The following is a 23216-nucleotide window of genomic DNA, read 5'->3' on the forward strand; positions in this document are numbered from 1 at the left end:
ACAATAACATTAGATCTAAATCAGTGTAGCCCAACACAGTTAAGTATTACATTGACATTTATCTATCAAAAATAACCTTTTGGGGACAAGGATAGACTGATCTTGGAAAACTGCTCTGGAAAATAAAGGGGACAATCAGTAAAGTAGAACCATTGCATGGGAGTGGGCAGTGCCTTGCAAGATGGCCTAAGGGTCATTTAGTAGTAGTTTCATTTCGGGTGGACATGGACACAGGGACTAGTTTGTTCTTTGCTGAGGCAATCTTTACATAGATGTAGAAGTATTGTGTTCCTATGATAAATCTTCTATGCATTTCCTCTTCCCTAGAATAAATCTACCTGTTTCATGTAACCTTTTATGCAAGAAAAGGCAGAGCGCTATGTTATGATACTTGGTGCATGCCCTGCTCCATAAAGGACTCAGAACCACTGACACCATCTATTTACTCATCAGCCCCTCTTCTTGCTGTGCCTCAGTGTAAATTGTGAATATTTGCTTTTACTTGGCAATGTGTCCAGCCTCATGCTTTAGTAGATCTCAGACAGTACTTTTTCTTCTCTGCATTTTCTTCTGTGGGCCCATGTTTTGCTTGAAGTATAATACCTGAAGTTGGTAATCTAGTTTCAGATGATATCTAGTGAACACTGAATAGATTGTCTATGCCGGTATCCAATTAGAAAGACTCCTTCAAGTTTCCTATGTTACGGCACTTAGATATATTTCAACATGATGATTCTCTTTTATGATATTGTTTCTGCAGAAGAAAGTGAATAGATGTTTTTATGCCAGTTGTGTTATTGTAGATGGAACATTAATAGGTTCCATGAATACACGGCATAATAAACCATATGAAGAAAGTAAATACATAATAATAATAATAAAAAAATACTAATATAACCACTGAGGTCTAAGGAATGTAGTTTATGCAGTTAATCACCAACAAGATATCTACTGCCCTTTTTAGGACAGTGCTTTGAATCAAAGTTAGCTGTGGTTTTATAAATCAAATACTTGTATGCACAGTTTTGTATCTAGGCAGTTTTTCATGAACTAACTGTGTTTATTTGTAGAGTAATGAATGCAACAACAACTTAAGGTGTCAGTGGTATACCACAGATTTGAAAATCTGTCCTCGAAAGATATTTGCAACATCTTGTAGCCTTTTGCCGAAGGAAGCTCTAAAGTGAGTAATAGTTATAACCAGAGACAATGCTGTATCACAGTAAGTTCCTATACAGTGTTCATGGCTGAATCAGTGAATGGTATAAAGACACTGGCACACCTGACAAAGTATGAAGAAAGCTGTATAGATACTTCATCAGTTGCACCTCTGTCATGAAGATGAGAACCTTGGCCCTGCTTTCACTGTGGGGGGTCTGGAGTAGGTCAGCTCCTGAGGTGTCCTTCAGCATAAGTGATTCAATGATTCATTGAGCACTGCCAACTCCTATTCCTATGATGTGTGTAGCTGAGTATCCTGAACTTTGAAAGGAATCAGTTCATTCAGGCTTACTTGATGTACAGTGAACCTGTAAGAAAATATGTCAGATCCATTAAATGTACTTAAAGGAATCCTCGTAAACAATATAGAGATAAATGATACAAGCTTTTCTGTGATTATATCTTTCCATCTAGTGTCTGTTATTCCCATCTGTAATTACTAAAATATTTTTTATGAACTTTGATTGTAGGTACAAGTGACTTTTATTGCATACAGTGCTGTATGTGTTAATTGTAAAAACTTTATGTTCCACTGGTCAAGGAACTGAATTTCTGTTTCATGTTGCAGGGTTATGAAGTTAGCAGTCACATTTGGTTACCTTGATGCAGCTTTCCATTTCTGTGAGCATTGCTGTAATAATCTGACTACTGCTGTGAGCTCTGCTCATATCTCACATAACATGTGGAGTCAGACAAGCAGCAGTGATGAAACAGAACAGTGGGTTCAGATCAATGAGGCATGACAAAAATAGTTAAATAAAATTGAATAAAAGCTGGTGTAATAGGGATAGTTTGCATTTTGCCAGTTTTGCAAAGGAGAGCCAAAACTGGTTAAAACTTTAATTTGAAAGCATTTTCCCACCTCCTGTGATAAAGGGTGACTTGTTATTTTATGAGTTTAGCCCATTTCTGAGGGGAGATGCCATATAACCTGGCAGGATTGGAACAAACTCAGGACATTCAGCCATTGAAACATTTTTGGCTTGAAACTCTGCGCTCTCCAAACACGGACTGTGTCCAAGTACCACATCCTGGCAGCCTCCATTTGGGACCATCTGTTTGGAGGACACAGTGCCAGTTTGATGAGGGCTTACAGCAGTTTCACTTACACATATATGCCAGACAAAGCTGGTTTGATACGGAAGCATATGTGATAATGCCCGCAGAAGTCTTTTTTCCTATGCTGACTCCAGTCATCCACGAAGGTGGTGCAACTAGAGTAACCAAGCCTAGTATGGATAAATCATTGGGCGTAGTGTGAGATTACAAGCAAGATGCACAGCACATTTGCATTTGTAATTTATATTCTTCATCACCTTGGCTTCATCAGCCTTAGAGCTTCACTTCAGCAAGGTCAAGATTAAGGAAGAGTTAAGCCAAGATGGAGATATTTATGTTCATAAGGAGTTCAAAATGAATCCAAAACTTTCATTATATGTTATGAAAGTGAAGGCTAATACAAGGCTATCTTTAAACATAAGAAAGACCTGATTTGAAGATATTTTTTTTGAAGTTAGATGGTATTTTATCTATGTACACTATTTCCTAGTATCAGCTACATATTAAATATACATACACTTTTGATGGCTTATTCATATTTTCTATGTGTCATTCTAAATTATATTTGTCAGTGTTATTTTTCTTTATTACTGAGTAGCTGATTATATTTAAAGGTAACATTGACTCATCATTATCTCTATTGAATCCATGCCTGCAGCATTAAATGTAGTTTCACAGGACAGAGAAGAATATTCTTTGCATTTTTGATTTATTTATTTATTATTATATTGCATCCTTGAGACCAGCAGTGCATACGGTAGAAAGGATATCCTAATGAACTGTTAAAGAGCAGTTAACAAGCAAAGTGCAGATACTCTGGTCCATGATTCAGAAAAGTATTTTTGTTCAATAGAATAGTTAAAAGCATACTTAAGGTCCAATTATATTAATTGGAGTCAGGAGTCATCAAATATATAACAAGATGCATATAGATAGGTAAATTAGTGAACAGAACACTTCATACTATTCAGGTTTGTATCAGGATTTAAATGCTGAAGCATGGGACATAAGTTATTGACCTAAACCTTAAGAATTCTTTGGTTAGAAGGATGCAAATAGTCAAATTTATGTGTTTAACTGAGCAGGTATATAGGTTAAATCTAATCTGTGGAATATGTTTACAATGATGATGTCTTCATTATTACAGTGAAATATGTATTTTTATGCATTTAAATTATTTCTAAAAAACAGGATGAAATATTTGTATTTTTGTTTTGTTATAGAATTTGACTTATTTTTCTTTTTATAGCAATTAAGATTGTGATAAATCTAAACCACATTTTTATGGAGAAAATTAAAGCATTGCCATGGGTTAATTTGAATTTGTTTTCATTCCATTCATGGCTAAAAATCAGAAACAGTGAATTTAGTGTCCAACTCTAGATTTAAACAGTCACTTACATACTTTCGCAATGTGAGGTTCTCTCCCTAGATATATTTATGTATACACGCCTGTTGATGTATATAAAAATTTGTGCATTAAGTTCCTGATAAAGAATAATGCTTTTTTTTAAGTTTTTGTTTGAAATTGTATTCGTAGGGTAAATAATAGGGTAAATAATAAAATTATTCTTAACAGATGTGAAGATTGACTTTTGATTTAAAAAAAAAATATTTTTTGCTTGACAGCTGTGTTAAAATGTTAAATGTTTCTGGGAGTATTATTTCAGTTCCTTAGGTATTTATGGTGAGTATTCTCTTTGAAAGGTGCATTTTCCAGTTTCTGAAACAAAAAGGTTGATAAAATCTGAGAAACGATATCTGTAATTTCAGTGGACCTCTAATGTTATGGTTATCATGTGTGTACTCCAAATTTCATAGAAAAAGGTACAAAATATTGCATTAGTTATCTGTTGCAGTTGGGTGAAAAAAATGCGACCCAAAGATGCCCTTTAAATGTACAACTTCTTTTTTTCTGCTCACCTACTGATCTTGAAGGTCTTTTTCAACTTTAATGATTCTGTGATTCCATAATTATGAATGGCTGACAATGTAATTCCCTTATGAAATGTAGAAATCTAATGAAACACATTTAAAATTACTTTTTGAATTTGTTGCCACTGCAGTCCAGACTGAAGACAAAGGTTGATGATAATTTTTTCATGTAGGAAAATTAGAGAACTATATTGTACATGTTCTCTCAGGTAAATTTTTTCAGGAAAGAACTGCTTGAAGTCCTTCTGAAGATGAATGGTGTTTTGGACTTTGGACTTGAAACTTTCTTTTTACCATAGAAAGTAGTTTAGTATAGAAGTTTTAGTATAGTAGTTTTAGTATAGAAGCTGGAGAAGCAAGCAACTAGGCAGAAACAATCTAAAATGTAGCAAAGATGCCTACTGCACTGAAAAATACAAATTAAAGTCAGAGTAAAACTCATTCAGATTATTTGGGCTGAAGCACAGTCAAGAATCATACAGAATATTTGATGGAAGGAACAAATGTGACAACCCTTCTGCTTGGAGATACTGTCATATGGAATAATATGAAAGATTTAAAAACATCCTTCGGCAACTTCATAAAAGTTCTACTTTTGATCTTTTCAGTGTTCTTATCTTTCCATTACTAGTTTCTGAAATAAAGACTTTCTAGGCTATTTTAGAAAATGTATCTCTTCTTTCATTGTGTCTCATTTAATGCATGTATTTCCATTATTTCAGGCATCCCCCCTTAGTCTGCAAGTTTGTCTTCCCCTCTACAGCATTTAAAACTTTCTTGCATTCTGTAATAGTATTTAATGGAAGCTGTTACACATTTGTGAAAAAAAATGAAGATGCTAGATTTGCCTTTAATTTATATCCTAATATAATGTTACATATTCATAACTTGTCTGACTATGTTATTCAGCTCAGCAAGCCTTTTAGATGTGATATTAATCATATGTCTATTAGAGCTATCCTTATGCCTTAGAGTATTGCAATTGTATGATCAGATTAATTTTCCTTTACATTTCAGTACATTTTTCTATCAGTGAATTATTTATTTCTATTTATTTATTTCTATTAGTGATTTTTTTTTTTGTAATGCACACAACTATTTTACTTGAAAAAACCTGTAGTAAATCTGGAAATACCTGATTTAGATTGATTATATGTATAGAGTACCTAGAGCTTTTAATACTACTAACCATATGAAAGACCACAATTTTGTCATTTTAAATAGGTTTTCAGTGACTCTTAATGGAGTGTTAGCTATACCTGGCTATTATAACTTTTTTTTTTTTTTTTTTAATGACAAAAAATAGCTTTCTTGTAGGTATAAGTATTGCTTTTGCCTCTTAACTATTGCTACTTAATTCTGTATGTATACAATGCCTAAATATTTTTACTTTTATTTTCAAAGGCAAGAAACTTCCTAGCTAAGGTTAAGCGTGTATCCCCAGTGATAAATAACAGTGGCAATTAGTATCTCCAAATTTTCTGAAGATTATAGAATCATAGAATGGTTTTAGTCAAAAGGGACCTCTAAAGATCATTTAGTCCTATCCCCCTGCCGTTGGCAGCGACATCTTTCACTGGATCAGGTTACTCAAAGCCCCATCCAACCCAGCTCTGAAATCTTGCAGAACACTTCTTTGGGCAACTGTTCCAGTGTCTCACCAACTCAATGTAAAATAAATAAATACTTATGTCCAATCTAAATCACAGAATGTTAGTGATTGGAAGAGACCTTGAAAGATCATCTAGTCCAATCCCCCAAATACCTACCCTCTTTCAGATAAAAAATGTTTTCTGTGCCTTGCCACAACAGGCCCTGGTAAACAGTCTTTCTCCATCTTTCTTATAAGCCCCCTTCATATACTGAAAGTCCAGAATTAAAAATAAAATAAAATTACTCTGCTTTTCTAGTTGCCCCAACTCAGTTGCCATGCCTTTCCTTAGAATAAATAAATAAGAAGATATTTAAAGTGTTTATATAAATAAAATAAGGTGTGAGTGGTTGAGAGTACAGCCCGTAAGGGTGATACACTGAAAATTAAAAGAAAGTGAGACGGAAAATCACAGAATCGTCTAGGTTGGAAGAGACCTCCAAGATCACCTAGTCCAACCTCTGACCTAACACTAACAAATCCTCCACTAAACCATATCCCTAAGCTCTACATCTAAACGTCTTTTAAAGACCTCCAGGGATGGTGACTCAAACACTTACCTGGGCAGCCCATTCCAATGCCTAACAACCTTTTCGGTAAAGAATTTTTTCCTAATATCCAACCTAAACCTCCCCTGGTGCAACTTAAGCCCATTCCCCCTCATCCTGTCACCAGGCATGTGGGAGAATTAAAAATCAATGCCTTGGTTTCTCTCAGCAAAAGTTGTCAAGAAACCAAGATGGGTTGCATAGAGTACAAAGGATAATTCTGAGAAGAATTAACATCTGAGAATCAACCTATCAAACTAAATTCTGTTTTCATTCCAAATATCCTTATTTACAACAAATACTTCCTTAATAGGTTAATTGTTGCATTTTGAACAAATATGTTAAAATATATAAAGGTATTCAATATAGTCTTGTGTGCAGCTTTGCAAATCACAGAATTTTTGAGGTTGGAAGAGACCTCTTAAGATTATGTAGTCCACCATTCTGCTCAAGCACCATTAGCTAGAGCAGTGTGCCCAGGACTGTCCAGTTGAGTTTTCTTTATTTCCAAGGATGGAGACTTGACAACCGCTTTGCATGACCTCTCTCAGTTTTTGGCTCAAGTCCTCTAAAGAGCATGTTAATATTTTAAATCTTCCTTAACAAGGTTGTATTTCATACCTGAGTTAATATAGTTCTGTTTTAAAGTATTGATTACAAATGCAGGTACAAGACTGCTTGTTTTCAAGAAAATATAAAAGTGAATTGCACCAGTGGTGTCTTTACAATCACAACTGTAACTATGTCCAAGAGAGAAGGGAAAAACACTTGAAAATAACTTTATGAAACCTCTTGCATTCTAAATACCAATTTCTCCAATCATCTCTTTTAAATTTGTATACTTGCTTAACTTGTCATTTAAATTCTTGTTATGGAGTTGAGCACTTTTACATATATTTAAGGTTAAGCTTAAGAATCGAGAGGTCATGAAGTCAATGAACTTACCTGTATGCCTAAAACAGCGTGTTTTTATGTATCATAAATACAATGTTAGAGGACTTAGCACCCAGTACATGTCTCATAGTATTCAGGAATTCAGCAAAAATTTATTGAAAGTATGTATTGTTATAAGTCTTGAAAAATACAAGCACATCATATTACTTACAGACTCAAACCTGCATAGATCTGTGCATCACTACCATGTGGTAAGTCAGAGTTTCCCAAGAATCTGGTGAATTAACCATTTCACTATCTTGTAAATTTTGAAAACTTCAATACAGCTAATGGATATGAAGAGGAAATAAAACAGAGTTCAGAAGAATTACTTGTTCTTTTTTCCTTTCAAAGGGTGCAAATATCTTTCATAGTCCATGTTTCTGTCTGATTGTCTATTTATTTATTTATTTATTTATTTATTTTTAATAGCTAGTATGATAGGTCATTTACTCTTGGGAAAGTTTTTCCAAGTCTAATATATTCTTAAGAATAGGATTTTTTTTAATTTATTTTTTTCTTTTATGGTTTATTTTGTATCACTTCCTCTATAGAAGCCCCTTTGGGTTTCCCTGATGCTTTCCTCCAACTGCAGTAACACTTGTGAATTTAATGAATGTACAAAAGATAATTGAAATGGAGAGTTGTTATCAGTGACAAATACTAATTGTTGCAGCACACACCTGATTTTCTTTTAAACCCTGGTACATTTCTGCTTATTACTACTTTGTGCATGTTTTCTTTTGAACATGTTTTTCTGGCCATGTTCAGTTCATTACTTATAAAATATTATTTCAAGTTAAGCTTCAAGAGATATCCTGAATTCCAGAAAAGTTGTATTTACTGTTTCTCTGAATAAGATTATATGCTACTTGGTATCTCAAAACACTTTCTCAAGTGGTCTGTTTTTAGTGCTGATTAATTCTATGCAGCGTGACTCATAATTGCAGAGCAACCTTTCATAGACATCTTTGTATGTGAGGGTGCTACCAGTGAGAGACAAAGTTCCACATAAAGTGGAACATAGCACTTGAAATTAACAATGTTTTTTTTTCATTCAGAGAAGGTATAACTTAATGAAAGCATAAGTAGAGTTTGAAATGATACACTACTTGTCTTCAGATTTAAAATGAGAGAGAACAAGACTGTCTTTTTGTCTCTTTCCAAGGAGTTTTTCAGGTCACTTTAGTTCTAAGACACTTCCTTACTATATTGTGTCTTCTGCTTCGCAGTGACATTTCCTCTACAATTTGACTTCTGGAAAATATTTGTCTTAGAAATCATCATTGATTTTAAGCTATAGAGGATATATATATAAAGCAAAGTGTTTCATCACAGACTTGTAAGCATCATTTGCCAGAGTACCATCACTGGCCATAATGACAGCAGCCATGGAGGTGTCCACATTATTGTGTTAGTTTGCTGTATAATGCACTTTTGAAGTGAATGTCCTGATTCTGCCTATTTTCCATGTTTTATTTCCGTTCATAGAGCATTTGGCATCAGCTGTGTAACTCTCTCCCTCTCATTCACTTTATCTGGAGAACTTCAATTGTGTGTAAAGATTCTGCAAGCAGAATATAATTGCTTTGTGCACTTAAACTATAATATTTATTGGCTAATGCACACAATAGGTAGCTAGGGGCATTGCAGTACTCATCACTGTGGGACAGCCTTTGCTGTCTTGGCAGTCAGCAATCAGGTGGGGAATGTTCAGCCTCTGTTGCTCCCTGGATGGGATTTACCTCCAGTGCTGCTGAGTTACCATCCTCCAGCTACCTGTTTTTGTTCCTTGAGATTTTTTTTATAATTTTTTTTTTTCATGTCAGTGTTTTTCCTCCTCAGTCCATGAATTGTTTACTAACCCTATCTCAAGAACTTTGTGTTGGTAATTTTCCCTTTCCTGTTTTTATGGAACTGTTACACAAAACTTATGTGGGCCCCCAAGTAGCCCATCCTGAAGCACAGCAGCCTCACAGTGATGCACTCCTGCTACCAACAGTCACTGTAGAGCCACAGAAGCTGACCTTACTTAAAAGCAATACAGCAGCCCCTGAAACTTTTACCTCCTCATAATACAGTGCTTGAACATCTGTTGAACCAGAAATACACTAGGGAGGGGTCATGGAGGTATGGGTGGGTCTCAACCTGCTACAGGAGGACACCCCTAATGAACCAGACTTGGGCTATTACTGGGCTATAATCCATCTCTGTTCTGCCTTATCACCTGCTATTACAGATGTAGTAAATATTTCTCAGCTTTGTTCCTAGTCATTAACACAAGTGGGCATAAATGAATAAAAAAATGGATCAGATTACTTTCACTATTGGTGTATGTATTGCTAACATCTTGACCAGAAGTTTAATACTGAGATGCCCAAGGTAGCATCTGTCTCCCCTAGCAATACAGGTACCTCTACAGGCTACACGGAATTGCTTGTGTTTTTTTCAGTGCTTTAAATCAGTTGTGGTTCTGTGCAACTGAATTATGCTATTACAAATTGTGTGCATATTTTTAAAATATAAACTGGGATTAAATGTAGGGTAAAGACCTTCAATACAACTTTTAACATGGTATTTAAAATAAATCACAAAATCTTTCCTAAGTACTGATAAAAGTACTAATAAAATGTATCTTTTATCTGCCAAAAGAATGATGAAAAATCTATTAGAAATACAAATTTAATAGAAAGAAGCTGTTTTTTGTTTTAAACCAAAAGTGGGACATTTTCAGTGGCAAAAGCTTTATTGTAGAAATGGTAAGAATATTTTTAGTTCATTCTTTTTTTCCTTCCTTCCTTCCTTCCTTCCTTCCTTCCTTCCTTCCTTCCTTCCTTCCTTCCTTCCTTCCTTCCTTCCTTCCTTCCTTCCTTCCTTCCTTCCTTCCTTCCTTCCTTCCTTCCTTCCTTCCTTCCTTCCTTCCTTCCTTCCTTCCTTCCTTCCTTCCTTCCTTTCTCTGTCTGTCTCGCTCTCTCTTTCCTTCTTTCCTCTGTTTACATATCTCAAAATACTATCTTGGTTAACATTCTTCAGTGTCTCAAACTGTGACTATAAGATCACATATAAGACTATTCATATGCTTAATTTAATCATATCAGTCTGCAGGATTGGAGACTTTCTTTCAATTAAGTGCTAAATTTCAAGAGGTAAACATCCTTGAATTCTGCTAAAAATTAAATAAATTTAAAAGCTGATGAATACACCTCAAAAATGTCATTGTGTCTGTGTAGAATTTTCTTTGCAGTTTCATTATATCATTCCCATTGATTTTGTAAGGCAGGAAACATGCAAATTACCAACTGAAATAATGTATTATGTTATTCTCAGGAACAAAGATAAGTCAAACTTCATGTTAAAGAGTTGTATTAAATTCTAGGCACAACCTCTTTAATTATAGCAGTCACTGTAAATTTGTTCAGGGGGAAAGGAATTGCTAAGTAGTTTCAGAAATTCCTATTTCCCTTTTGTAGAATAATAATGAAAAGTGTGAATCATGCTTTCCACATAATTTAATGAAATCCTTCATTAGTGAGAAATGACATTTGTATTCCATATTAAATACGTTCTTTGTGCAAGGGAAGTAACTCTCTTAATTTGTTTAAAATTGCTAGGAATCTATTACCTTTTTAGAATGAACACTGATTGCTATGCCATTGGTATTTTCACAAGCAAATCAGTTTCAAATGATGCTTACAAACAGCATGCTAAACCAAATGCTGAAAGATAATATACATTGTTTTTTAGTACTGCTTTGAATTAAATTATCCTCTTCCTGTTATCCCACAGCTGACCAAACCGGAATGTTATTTATAGGAGATGCAATAATGCAGGTCAGTAAATGTTTGCTTTTTTCTACAGACATTTGTTTCATACTTGCCTTTATGTTTGTTTCATTAACTCACTTACATATTGGAAATCATTCTGTTCCTATTGCATCTCTGTTTTTAGGTTAATGGTATTAATGTAGAAAGTGCTACCCACGAAGAAGTGGTAAGTCCTTCCACTTTGATTTTTTGATAGCATACAGAATATCCATAGTATTTTGCCTCTAACCTTTCACCATATGAGGTTGTTCATATTGAAGCATTTCACAAAATAAATAGAAGCACAATGTGAAATGTGAATACATATCTACTGGTTTTTGTTTGTTTGTTTGTTTGTTTTTAAGCTGCAGCTCATTAGCAGTGATTTTCAGGAAATGTTAACAGTATTTAAGTTTTGTTAAGTTTAGACAAATCTCTAGGTTAGAGCGGAATCAGGTTAAATACTACTAGCACAATATGTTGAATCTTGAAAGTGATTCATTTTCATGGTGCTGTTCTAGAAGTGGACCAAGGTTTTCCAGTGTGTTCTAGGGAGTTATTAGTACTGTATAATAAAAGATTATGGCTTACAACAATCAGAAGATTATCTGATATTTTTTAGGCCAAGAACTCTGGAAAGCATTTTATTTTCTAAAAAGGAAAATTATTAAAATGTTTTCTACATTCCTTTGTAGAATTAATATGGCAAGGACTTCTCAAAATAACATGGTAGCTTTTCAAACTCCTTTATCCCCCTTTTAAAAGGTGATAGATTTCAGTGGGGGTGACTGTTCTTGGGGGAAAAATAAAGTAGGGGAACTATTTTATTTGTCTAAAATATATTATTTTTGTATGTAGCATTAAGTGCTTAGATGTTTGCAACCAAACCTCAAAAGAGAAAACACTTATCAGTTGCTGTATATTACCTGTCAGAGTTTTTATGAAAGGTAAGCCAAAGGTTGGTAGCTGAATTTGCAGAACATTTTTACCATCACATCACATATAGTAGGCCTAAGATGAATATTTGATGCCAGTGTTCTGGCCTAATTTCTTGAAGTTTCTTCTCCACTTCATATTCTATCTCAGTTTGAGAATAATTTCCACCTCAACCCTCAGACTAATATATTGGCAAGCACAGAAGAAAGGAAGTGTTTGAGTACCTGTTGATTTTAGAAGCCACTAAACCATTATTGACAGTATTGGCCAATCCACTGTTGAATGTTTCTGCATTCATTCTCCAACTGAATGCATAGCAAATCCCACTCCTAAATTCCATTCAGGTGTCAAAGAACACAAACCTAAAACTTTGAGATTTGCACACAGTGCAGTATTTTTGAGCACCTAGAAAGGCCACTGGAGAAGTCAGTGTTGCAAGTTGTTTTAATTACTATTAATATAGCAATTTAGTGATTAGGGATACTTTTCCAGAAAGCAGGAGGCTAGGGCTGGAGGATTCATCTAACTTTTGGCAAAGTATACCTGAATTCTGTCTCTGTAAAGAGTCTCTTACTTTCTAACTGTGTCAGTCAAATTAGTTGAGAGGCATCGAGCAATTCTGTTCCGAAGGCACTCAGCATTGAGGCTTATCTAGCGTCAGTTCACACTGGGTTACATTTTACAATTAATCTTGTTAACATCCTACAAAGTATTTAATTGATGGGAGTATGCTTGTCAAAGGTTATTCAACAATTATTTTTCTTTCTTTCTTTCTTGCACCACGGTCTCATATATTCAGTGATCTACCCCAAAATAGGACTTGTGAAAGGTCATCCTGTGATATAGTTTGAACATACTTCTTTTCTTGCTGCTTCCATTCTGGGTGATGAAGACCTCATTTGCAAACACCTTATTCAAGATTACAAATTGCACTGTGTGATCCAAAGGAGTCGTGCTTGGTAGAATGGAATTAATTTTTTTCATGCAGCTTGTATGGTGCTGTTTTGGATTTGTGACTAAAACAGTGTTAACTAACACATCGGTATTACAGTTGCTGCTGAGCAGTGCTTGCACAGCAGCAAGGCTTTCTCTTTTTCCCACCTCTCCCCACTCTCAGCAAGTAGGCTGGGGGTGGACAAGAAGTTATTAGGGGACACAAGCTGGGCAGCAGACCTGAACTGAACAGAGGGATTTTCTGTGCCACATAACATCATGTTCAGCAATAAAAACTGGGGACAGTTTTTTTGGGGGGGAGATAGCCATTTTTTTGAGACTGCTTGGGCATCATTCTGCATGTGAGGAAGTTCACTGAATAAGCATAATTTTAGATAACCTGTCTTTTATTAAATGTAGGATTATATATAATTATATACCAGTTCAGCTCACAGATTTTAAAGACTTAAAACCCACAGGGGTAAATACAGGGGTGAGAAGGCTACAAGATCTGGGAATAGTAGTCAAGGAGGCCAATTTGTTGTGTTTACTACCTACCATCTTCACAGCTGACACTCGAGACTGTTATGTATGCAGCTGATCCTGATTGCACCAAATACCTGTGTTGTTTGTTTTTTTTTTTTTTCTCTTGAGCAAGGTTGAAAGGTGCTTACTTCTATGCAAGCCAAACAACTGGCTTTCCTGGTTTTAACTTCCAATTACTCAAATTTGCTTTTCTTAGTAACTCTTCAAGCTGCTACTGACTTGTAATCTCACAGCTTAGTTCTGGCTAATGGTATGAATAGATACATGAAAAAATGGAAATTGGGTTTGAGGAAAATCCGTCTTTTACAGTAGGTAATACAATAGACTGTGGAGAACTGAAAATAATTTATATTTTTTGAAAAATAAGTTTATTTTCATAAATAATATATTAGTGTGGAGAGACTGTGAGTGCAGAGAATGTTAATATGGAGATTAATATAGTTTCTGTATTGATTATATGCAAGGGAAATGTATTTTATTTCCCTGGTGGCTAATCAGATTATCACCCTGTACAACACAAATGGAACAGTCAGTTCTCCTGATAAAATGTCATTTTACTGTTCACCCTAAAGTACACTTTCAGGATGAAAAATTATATTTCGTCTGCATCAATCTCATCCCTTGTGTTGGAATAAAAACTGCATATATATGTGTTTTTTTTTTTACTCCTTTCAAAATTTAAAATGAAAATCTTTGATTCACTTTTTCTTTTTTTTTTCTTTTCTTTTTTTTTTTTTTTTTAATAGCAGTGTTTCAGTACTTAACAGAAATCAAAACTAACTATCATTTTAATGGTTCTGGATCAGGAGTTACAGTAACTGTGCTGTTTAAGATTTTTTTTTTTTTTTTTCTGTTGTCTTAGAGATATACGTCTCTAAGTAGCCTGTTTCAACTGAAAAATATTTCTGCAACGTAGAACCTATTCCTCCAGTGTTACTGAGGATTCATTAGGGCATGGGGAAGAGATGTCTGCCAAACTATAAAATTTATTTGACAAACTCCCAGTATATTAATTTACATTTAATTTTTCGGAAACTGTCAAGGAGAGTTATGTCCATAGCAATGCACTGGAGATCCTGTTTTTCTGAGCTATTCTACACTGCTGTAGGGTATACTACTATTAAATATTCCTGTATTGTCTGCGGTAGGCAGGTGATACATATGATCAAATAGTAGTATTAAGCATTTGCTGGAACGTTTGATCAGATTATTACGAAATAAAATACATTTTCTGTGATATTGATAGTAAAGCATATCTAATAGCAGGGAATAAATGCCTCCTTGTGAGGGTGAGCTATACAGAGATGTGCTTGCTGGCCCTTTACAACCAGAGGGAAAGCAGCCTTGAATTTCTTTATTTACTTCTTTTAAGCAGCAATAAGAAATACTCTAAGCAAAGACATTTTTTTGCCAATTAAAGAGTATTATACGTGGATAAAACCTCAGCAATTCCTGCTGTGAATGTCTGGAGATTTGTAATTTTGGACATCATTGGTTTCTCTTCTTTCTCTCTGTCACACGGTGAGATGAAGCAGACAGAGAGGGTGCAACAGAGGAGGCTCCTTTCTGCTGGCTGAGTGAACGTTGGTTGGAGGAGAACTAGTTACTGCCTCTCTGGGCAGGGAGATGGAATTGACTGACTGTGTCCAAACATTTAGGAAAGAGTGTGAAGATTTTAATTTCAGATTTTTGTTGATAGGAAGGTTTGCAGGTGCTCATACTGAAGACTTTTGGTGGTAGTTTAATGAGTCGAAGTCAGTGTGATGCATTAGCTGGGCACTGCACACTACATCATTTCCTATCCAGTCGCTTTGAGGTTGCCTGGTACAGCATGACATATGTCCATGTAACTAAACTCCCTCACCTCTCCTGAAACAGGGAGCCTGTCTGCAAAATACTTATTGATAATGGCCCTTGGCCCAGGCTAACCCAGTCCATGCTAGGACAGGATTTAGAAGAGTGTGAAGTAGTTCATGTCTAAATCATACCATGCTCTGTTCTGACAATTTAACTATATGGAATTTAACTAATTATGTTTCAGTGTTTGAATTTGTGTTCTGATCATGTTTAATTTTCTAATTTAAATGTCACCATAGGGATCATTTACTTGATAAATGATGACACGACACTTAACTATTCAATTAAAAATGAATATAAAGCAAGGTAAACAATAATATAAACATGAAAATATAATTAAAATTAATTATTTCTTATAAAAATGTAAATTTATATAAAGTATTTGTATTAGAAGAGGTGATGGAGTAAAATCATAAAACCATCATAATGGTCATAAATCATCATTTGGTTTAAATATAATTGTTTTAAATTAAAAGACATTGTCTAAGGTATGTTGGTGTGTGGGGACTGAGAGGTGAAAAGTACATACCAGTGAAAGGTACAAAAGGTGATCTGTAGAACCACAGTCTGGTAAGCCTGGTTGTCTGTTCTAGTGAAATAATTAACAATCATAATTAAAAAAAATACCATTGACAAATATATAGATAAAACATTTTCTGGCAAAGAGTTGCTGTGTGTCAGAAACCTGCCTGTACTTTGTGAAGAATCAATAATAATGCGGATGAAGTATTGATATAGTTTGCTGGAGTTTTAAAAAGACTCCCAACAAAATCCTTGTTTCATACGTGCCTTAAAAGAAACATAATAACAATGGTTCTTGTTTGGATAAATAACTGTTTGAAAGATAGAAACAGGGGGGAAGAGTAATTGGGTTGAAGTTTACAATGAAGGGATATCCCACACAATCCCATTTTGCTGGGACTTCTGTTTTCAAGATATTCACAACAAACTGTGAAATGGAATGAAACACAAGGTGACTGTTTGCTCATTCAGTACTGGGTCTGGCTGGGACGTTAACTTTCCCTGCAGCAGCACATACAATGCTGCGCTCTGCACTTGTAGCCAGAACAGCAGTGGTATCACACCAGTGTTGTGTCTGCTGCTGAGCAGTGCTGGCACAGCACCAGGACTCTCTCCAACCCTCCTAGGGGGTGGGCAAAAAAGTGAGAAAAGAAACATCACCAGGCCAGCTGACCTAAACCAACCAAAGGGATGTTCCATACCACGTGGTGTCACACTCAGCAATAAAAGGTGAAAACAGGAAGAAGAGGGGAGGGGTGGGCTCTCGTTGTGAAAACTTTGGTCCTCTTCCCGAACACCGGCTATGTGCATTGAGGCCCTGCTTCAAGGACGTGGTCAAGCATCGCTCATTTGTGGGAAGCAGAGAGCAATTTCTTTCCTCTGCACTTCCACATAGCCTTCATTCATGTTTTTTTGTTTGTTTGTTTGTTTGTTTGTTTTTCTCTTTTTTCCCTTTCCCCCTCCCTTTTCCCCTTTCTTTTTGTTTTTCCCTTTAGTTAAATTGTTTAGTTAATAATGATCTTTCCTTAATCATTATTTTTTTTTCTTGTTCCCTTTAATTAAATTATCCTTATCTCAACCTGTGAGTTGTTCTTTACTTTACTTCTTCCCCTCCTCATCTAAGGAGGGGGAATGAGAGAGAGGTTGTGGTGTTCAGCTGCCCAGCACAGTAAAACCACCACACATTCAACAGAACTGTTTAGACTGGGAAGGGTAAGGGACAGCTCTGAAGAATGACAACAGGACTCACTGATTAAGTGACAATACAATAGAAGGTGAAGTCTTAGGATCATAGAACCATCTAGGTTGGAAAAGACCTTCAAGATCATCAAGTCCAAGCATCAACCTGGCCTACCAAGTCCCGTTACTAAACCTTAGTGCAATGTCCACACTTAAATACCTCTGGGGATAGGACACCCCAGCTTTCCTGAGCTGCCCATTCCAATGCTTGACCACCCTCTCCATGAATAAATTCTTCCTAATGTCCAACCTGAACATCCCTTGGTGCAACTTCAGACCTTTTCCTCTCATCCTATCACTTGTCACCTGAGGGAAGAGACAAAGACCCTTCTTGCCACAACCTCCTTTTCATATAAAAGCAAAGTTGTAAACATGGGAGGGAAGAGTCCTTGCTCCACGTAAAGAATGGTGGGCTCTGAACTGATCCCTGCAGCTGTGAAATAAAATCTCAGGCTTTAAGAATTCATAAAAGCTAACCAAATGTTGGAGGTGTTTGGTGTTTTTTTTTTAGAAAAGGAGTAGAAAGCAGAACTGAAAACATCCCTGTATGCATCTAAGGTGGCTTTGTATCTTCAGTACTGACAATATTTCTGGTCCTTTCACTTCAAAGGATGCAGAAAAAAAAAACACAGGAAAAGGTTCAGAGAAAGCAACAAGGCAGCGAGCAGCATGATCAAAGATGTGCAACAGCTTCTAAATGGTGAATAGCTAAAAGGCAGGTAGAGCTTTACTCTGAAAATGGGATAATTGAGATGAGATATTGTGGAGACTTGTAAAGTTGATTGGCATGAAAGGGATAGTAAAGGACAGATTGTTCACTGTCTCTGCCAGTAGAGAAGCCAGAACTACGAGTTATGAAATGAAATTGAGATCTTTTTGTTTGTGAGACCTGAATAGAGAGGAAAATGATGGAGATTTGTCTGAAAGAACTTGACAGGGCTATGCTGTAAAATAATTTGTTGGGGGGGCCATACCGACGGATATCTCTGAGTCTCCTTTCATTTTTACCAAAGTATTTTTCTGTGAAATGGTTTTAATCTTTTGAAGATTAAAGATTGAAGATTGAGCATTTTCTGAATGTTCTCCTTAGATTGTTTCAGAATTGTTTCCTGAAATAATAATGAAGATAATAATAATAATAATTAAAAAAAAAAAAGCCAAAACCTTTAGCAGATGGTACTTTTCTTACTCAAGTTGATTTCTAACACTACTCTAAATCGTTTGAAGAAGAAATGTAGAGCTTTTTTCCTATTGACTTTTCTATGACTAGTTTCTGTATATGATAGGTAATTTCATTAGTTTGTGATTAGGTGTATTGTTGTCGTGGTTTAACCCGGCCGGCAGCTAAACACCACGCAGCCGTTCGCTCACCCTCCCCCCTCCCTCTCTGGGACGGGGGAGAGAAATGGAAAGTGAAGCCCGTGAGCTGAGATAAAGACAGTTTAATAAGACAGGAAAATAATAATAACAAAAATAATAATAACAATAATAATAATAATAATAATAATAATAATACAATGGTGATAATAGGAAAGTAATAAAAATATGTACAAACAAGTGATGCACAATGCAATTGCTCACCACCCGCTGACCGATGCCCAGCCTAACCCCGAGCAGTCCGGCCCCCTCCCCCCAGCTAGCCACCCCTATATATTGTTTAGCATGACGTCAGATGGTATGGAATACCCCTTTGGCTAGTTTGGGTCACCTGTCCTGGGTCTGTCCCCTCCCAGCTCTTACTGCACCCCCAGCCTGCCCGTTGGCAGGACAGAGCAAAAGGCTGAGATGTCCTTGGCTTGGTATAAGCACTGCTCTGCAACAATTAAAACATCGGGGTGTTATCAGCACTCTTCTCATCCTAAGCCAAAACACAGCATTCCACCAGCTACTAGGAAGAAAATTAATTCTGTTCTAACTGAAACCAGGACAATTGTTTTCCCAATGTATTGCTGTTATTATTTCTTTAAATGGGAAGATTGGGGCACTAAGTAAAAGGGTCATATCTTGACTGACAGAAGCTTTTGATGTGTTCCAGGCTAAGAGGCTATCTCCAGTTACACACAGACATGTGAACAGAAACAACAGTCAATCAGCTGTGAAGATTTTAATGAAAGAGAATTAGTTGAAATGATCCCAAACTCTTCTTGTGCTCCCCATTATTGGGAGATTTACATTTGGGGTCAGCCAAAGCAGGAATATAGGTTTGAAAGCATTTGTAAATCTTTTTCAAACAGAATGTTTTTTCCAGATACAGATAAACAAAAAATTACAGTTTTTCTGTGAAAAAGAAAAATCTTTGTTTTTTAAAGAGGAGGACCTCTTCAACTGTGAAGCGTACCAAAAAATTCAGTTTAGTTAAAACTTTTAAATATATTTTTTTGATTAGAGGGGAAAAAAAAAAAAGAGAGAGAGAAAAGATACCAAGCTTTAGAAGATTTTGCTTTCTTAATTTCATCTTGGTAGTTCTCACAGGTTTCCTTTGTCATTGCCTAGCCCAGTCCCATATATTACATGGACGGCAAATACCTGTTGCAGTGAGCATATAGCTACAGAATGGCTGCATTTATAAAAGAGCTTGAGCAGGAGCTGAAAGAAGAGAAAGAACCTTTTATTAGGAAGCAGGTAATGCATAGTTGCTTTCATTAATTGGGACTTAACATGCATTTTTAGAAAATTAGCTGTTGCTATGTAGGTGGGCAGTAACAGAAAAGAAAAATTGGACAATTATAACAAGAATGCAAATTTGTGTCATTAGACTGCAGAATGAAGTTCATAGTTTTCCTGTTCTTTTAGTTGCCCTATAGAATTTTTCTGAGCTGTTTTTCTGGGGATTTGGTTGTTGTAGAAAAGCAGCCCTGTTACTTGACGGTGATACAAATAATTTTTAAATGTTCTTAGGTTAAAAAGATCTGAATTTAGTTTTATTTCTCCAACTGCTGATTTGCCATAAGTATTCTGTATCCCAACACAACATAAAAATAAAAACGCATAAAAGCAGCAAATTGTGGTACTACAGTCAAATGTTGAGGGATATACAATTCAACCTCAGTTTGCCAGATGCCCTAAGAAATGTGATTATTTTATAACTGAATGCATCTGGCTGCATTCCTCATTAAGAAGCAAGTTATAATGAACATTTAATATCCAATATCTTTTACATGCAAATGTTAAAACTCACATACACATTTTTATGAGTTAAATTTGTACCTTTTTGCACCTTTATATTTCTTTTGTAAAGGATTACAAGATTGCAGGGGAAAAAAAAGTTTAAAAAATAGAGTATGTTTTATGGTATCTGTATTAGGTGTGTACTTATAAATATTACATAGTTTCTATAATGTACTCTTGGAAACTGACATATTTTCAAAATGTAAGCATGTTAAGAAAGCATCCACAATTAAGGAGTTCTAGGTTTCAATACCCCTATCTTAGTTTACCCCTATCTATTTCACAATCATTAATTCCCTGGGTTAGAAAAGCAGTGAGTTCTCTGGCATTATGAACATTTATAGTGCACATATTCTTTGAGCACAAAAGCAGAATTACTAAAATTAAAACCTATAGAAAAAATCATCTACCTGCCACAAAGGAGCAATAGGTAGAATTTAAAAGCTTTTTATACTGTGGGCACAAAATGTAGCACTTCTTAGATAAAGCACACAGAGAGTGTGGCAGGACAACCACTATTCAAAGCAATGCTTCCTAAATGTAAAAAGTTTTAAAGTTTTTGCTTGTTCATTTGTTTTTCATTTAGTTCCTGACTGCGGCATCTTCTTTATTCCTTCTGATTTTAAAAATGTGGAAAGACTTAAAACAAATTCTACTGGCCTCTTCAATAATAAAATAAAATAATCAAAAATGGGATCACTATATGGGAATGTGTAAACCATGGAAAATACAAGTGCAGTTCAGAAACTGAAAGTAACTTTGTTTTATAAAATAAAAAAAAAAATAATGCTGGAGGAGACACAGGATAACTAATGGCTGGTTAGGAATGAAAATATAAAAGCAGACTTTATATCTTTGAAGTGGGATCACAATTTACATATTTTATTATTGGTAAAATAGGGGAGTCCCTGTCTTAGAATACAGAAAAAAAAAAATGGCACATAACATTGCAGATTCTTCTACAAAATTGAACAAATTAATCAGAGTTGTACAAATACCAGGAGAAAGCAAATATAGTATATTTAACAAAGTTCTGTCTTTTATGGAATAGGGATAAGCTTGATTTAAGCAGCTTGCTTTTAATAAGATGCAAAATAATTTTGGTCTTAATCCACTGCTTAGAAAGTATACCAGACAAATAGAGGTTGGGTCAAACAATACAGGTTTACAAGTAGGTCATGTCAGATTAGCCATTTTTCTACCTGATTTATGATTATCCAATGTTTCTGCCACAGAAAAGAAGTGAAAGGGGCATCCAGGAGTTTTTCAGGCATATGAAATAAGAGAACTGGTACAAGACAGGGCAATTTTAGAATCTACATAACGTGCTCAGGATAGCTATACTGAGTCCATCTCCTCTGTATCATTTTTGTATGGAGAAGGAGAGAAAGAAAGGGTCAGCCAGCAGTGTGACTGATTGGGGCAGGAGTTCCTGCCCTCTTCATGCAACGAGCCAACCTTTACTTTTCCCCAAACGCAGACAAGGTGACCACCACCAACTACACCTGCATCCACACTGCTGTTGGCATTGCTGCCAGCACCTCCTCTGTGCACCCTTAGCACCTGGACCCCTGTGCAATGACAACCAAAGACCCTGGAGGTCAGAACCCTGTGCTGGTCACCCTCCACACTTATTGCTCCTCACTACTTCACTTCTTTTTCCACACTTCTTTTTTTACCTGCATGAAACTGAGCACCATGGAGGGAGACCAAATATTGCTAAAGGAGAATGTTAGAATAAGAACAAAAGGGTATAAAACATTCATGAATAAATCTGGAGTGTCTTCTAAAAAGCTGATAGGAAAATAAATCATCTCTCTCTCTTTCTTTCTTTTCTTTTTTTTTTTTTTTTTTTTTTTTACATAAATAAATAAATAAGGACCGTATAATGTCCCTTGTTTTTCCTGACAATTGCTGGGAAAACCTTTCCACTCTTGCTTCCTTTGATCCTTTCATCATGTGCAACATCTAATTTGTGTTTTAATTTTTGGTCACTTCTGTGGGTTGCAGTTACAGTTGACATAGTTTCTCTGAAGCAATATCCTTTCCTTCCCCTTTCGGACTTCCTTGCCCAGCCTTTTCTACCTAAGCAATGTTCTTTTGTTTAGTCTTTTGAAACAGAAATTAGTCTTTTGACTAATTCACTACCTTATATTGGATGAGCCTCAGCTTTTCATTAGGGTAGAGAGAACTATGGAGCCCTATATAATCTAGGCTGATTAAGAGGACTCAGCAGAAAGTTAAAAAAGACTTAGTGTACACTCTTGTGATGTTGGATTGGTTAATTAAATAAATGTGTTTGTAAAAGATTAGACTTAATCTGTTTATATAAGAGAAGCTCAGTTATTTAGCATTTGGTAAACTTCCTCAAATTGGAAGGAAAATGCAAGTTATACAGAGTACTTACACCCACATAAAATCAACTTATTAATAAAATTACTGTATTTCTGATGACAGGTGAGATGAATAAACTCATTTTGTATTGTGGTTAGAAAAGATCGCTTTTTTAGTTGTACGTAAGTACACGCATTGGAATGAGTTGCCCAGGGAATGGGGGGAGTCCCCACCCCGGAGGTATTTAAGAGACATATATACGTGTTACTAAGAGACGTGGTTTAGTGATGGGCTAGGGAGGTGAGGTTGATGGCTGGCTTGGCGATACTGAAGGACTTTTCCAACCTAGGTGGTTCTATGATTCTGTGATTCTATTGTTTCTCTTCATAAAGTCATTCACTTTAATGGGAGCGTGATCTAAACAAGTGAATAGGTATCATGAATATCATTAGTATTTCAAGCACATTTGTTTAGCCACTGAATGGTGGCTAGATTCTGGCACTTGTTCCTTTTTGTAGATACCAGACAAAA

At 35.6% G+C, this 23216-nt stretch overlaps 1 protein-coding gene across 7 annotated transcripts in view; it reads left to right on the forward strand.

Moving 5' to 3' along the window:
- SNTG2 (syntrophin gamma 2) overlaps window positions 1–23216 on the forward strand; it is a 291451-nt gene that overhangs the window by 153840 nt on the left and 114395 nt on the right. For all 7 annotated transcript variants that reach the window (XM_084512370.1, XM_084512371.1, XM_084512376.1 and 4 more), the window contains 2 exons: window positions 11134–11177; window positions 11296–11337. In XM_084512370.1, coding sequence (XP_084368496.1) covers window positions 11134–11177; window positions 11296–11337 — 86 coding nt within the window. The remainder of the gene's footprint in view (window positions 1–11133; window positions 11178–11295; window positions 11338–23216) is intronic.

The sequence above is a fragment of the Aythya ferina genome, assembly GCF_964211825.1.
Source record: "Aythya ferina genome assembly, chromosome: 3".
NCBI lineage: Eukaryota > Metazoa > Chordata > Aves > Anseriformes > Anatidae > Aythya > Aythya ferina.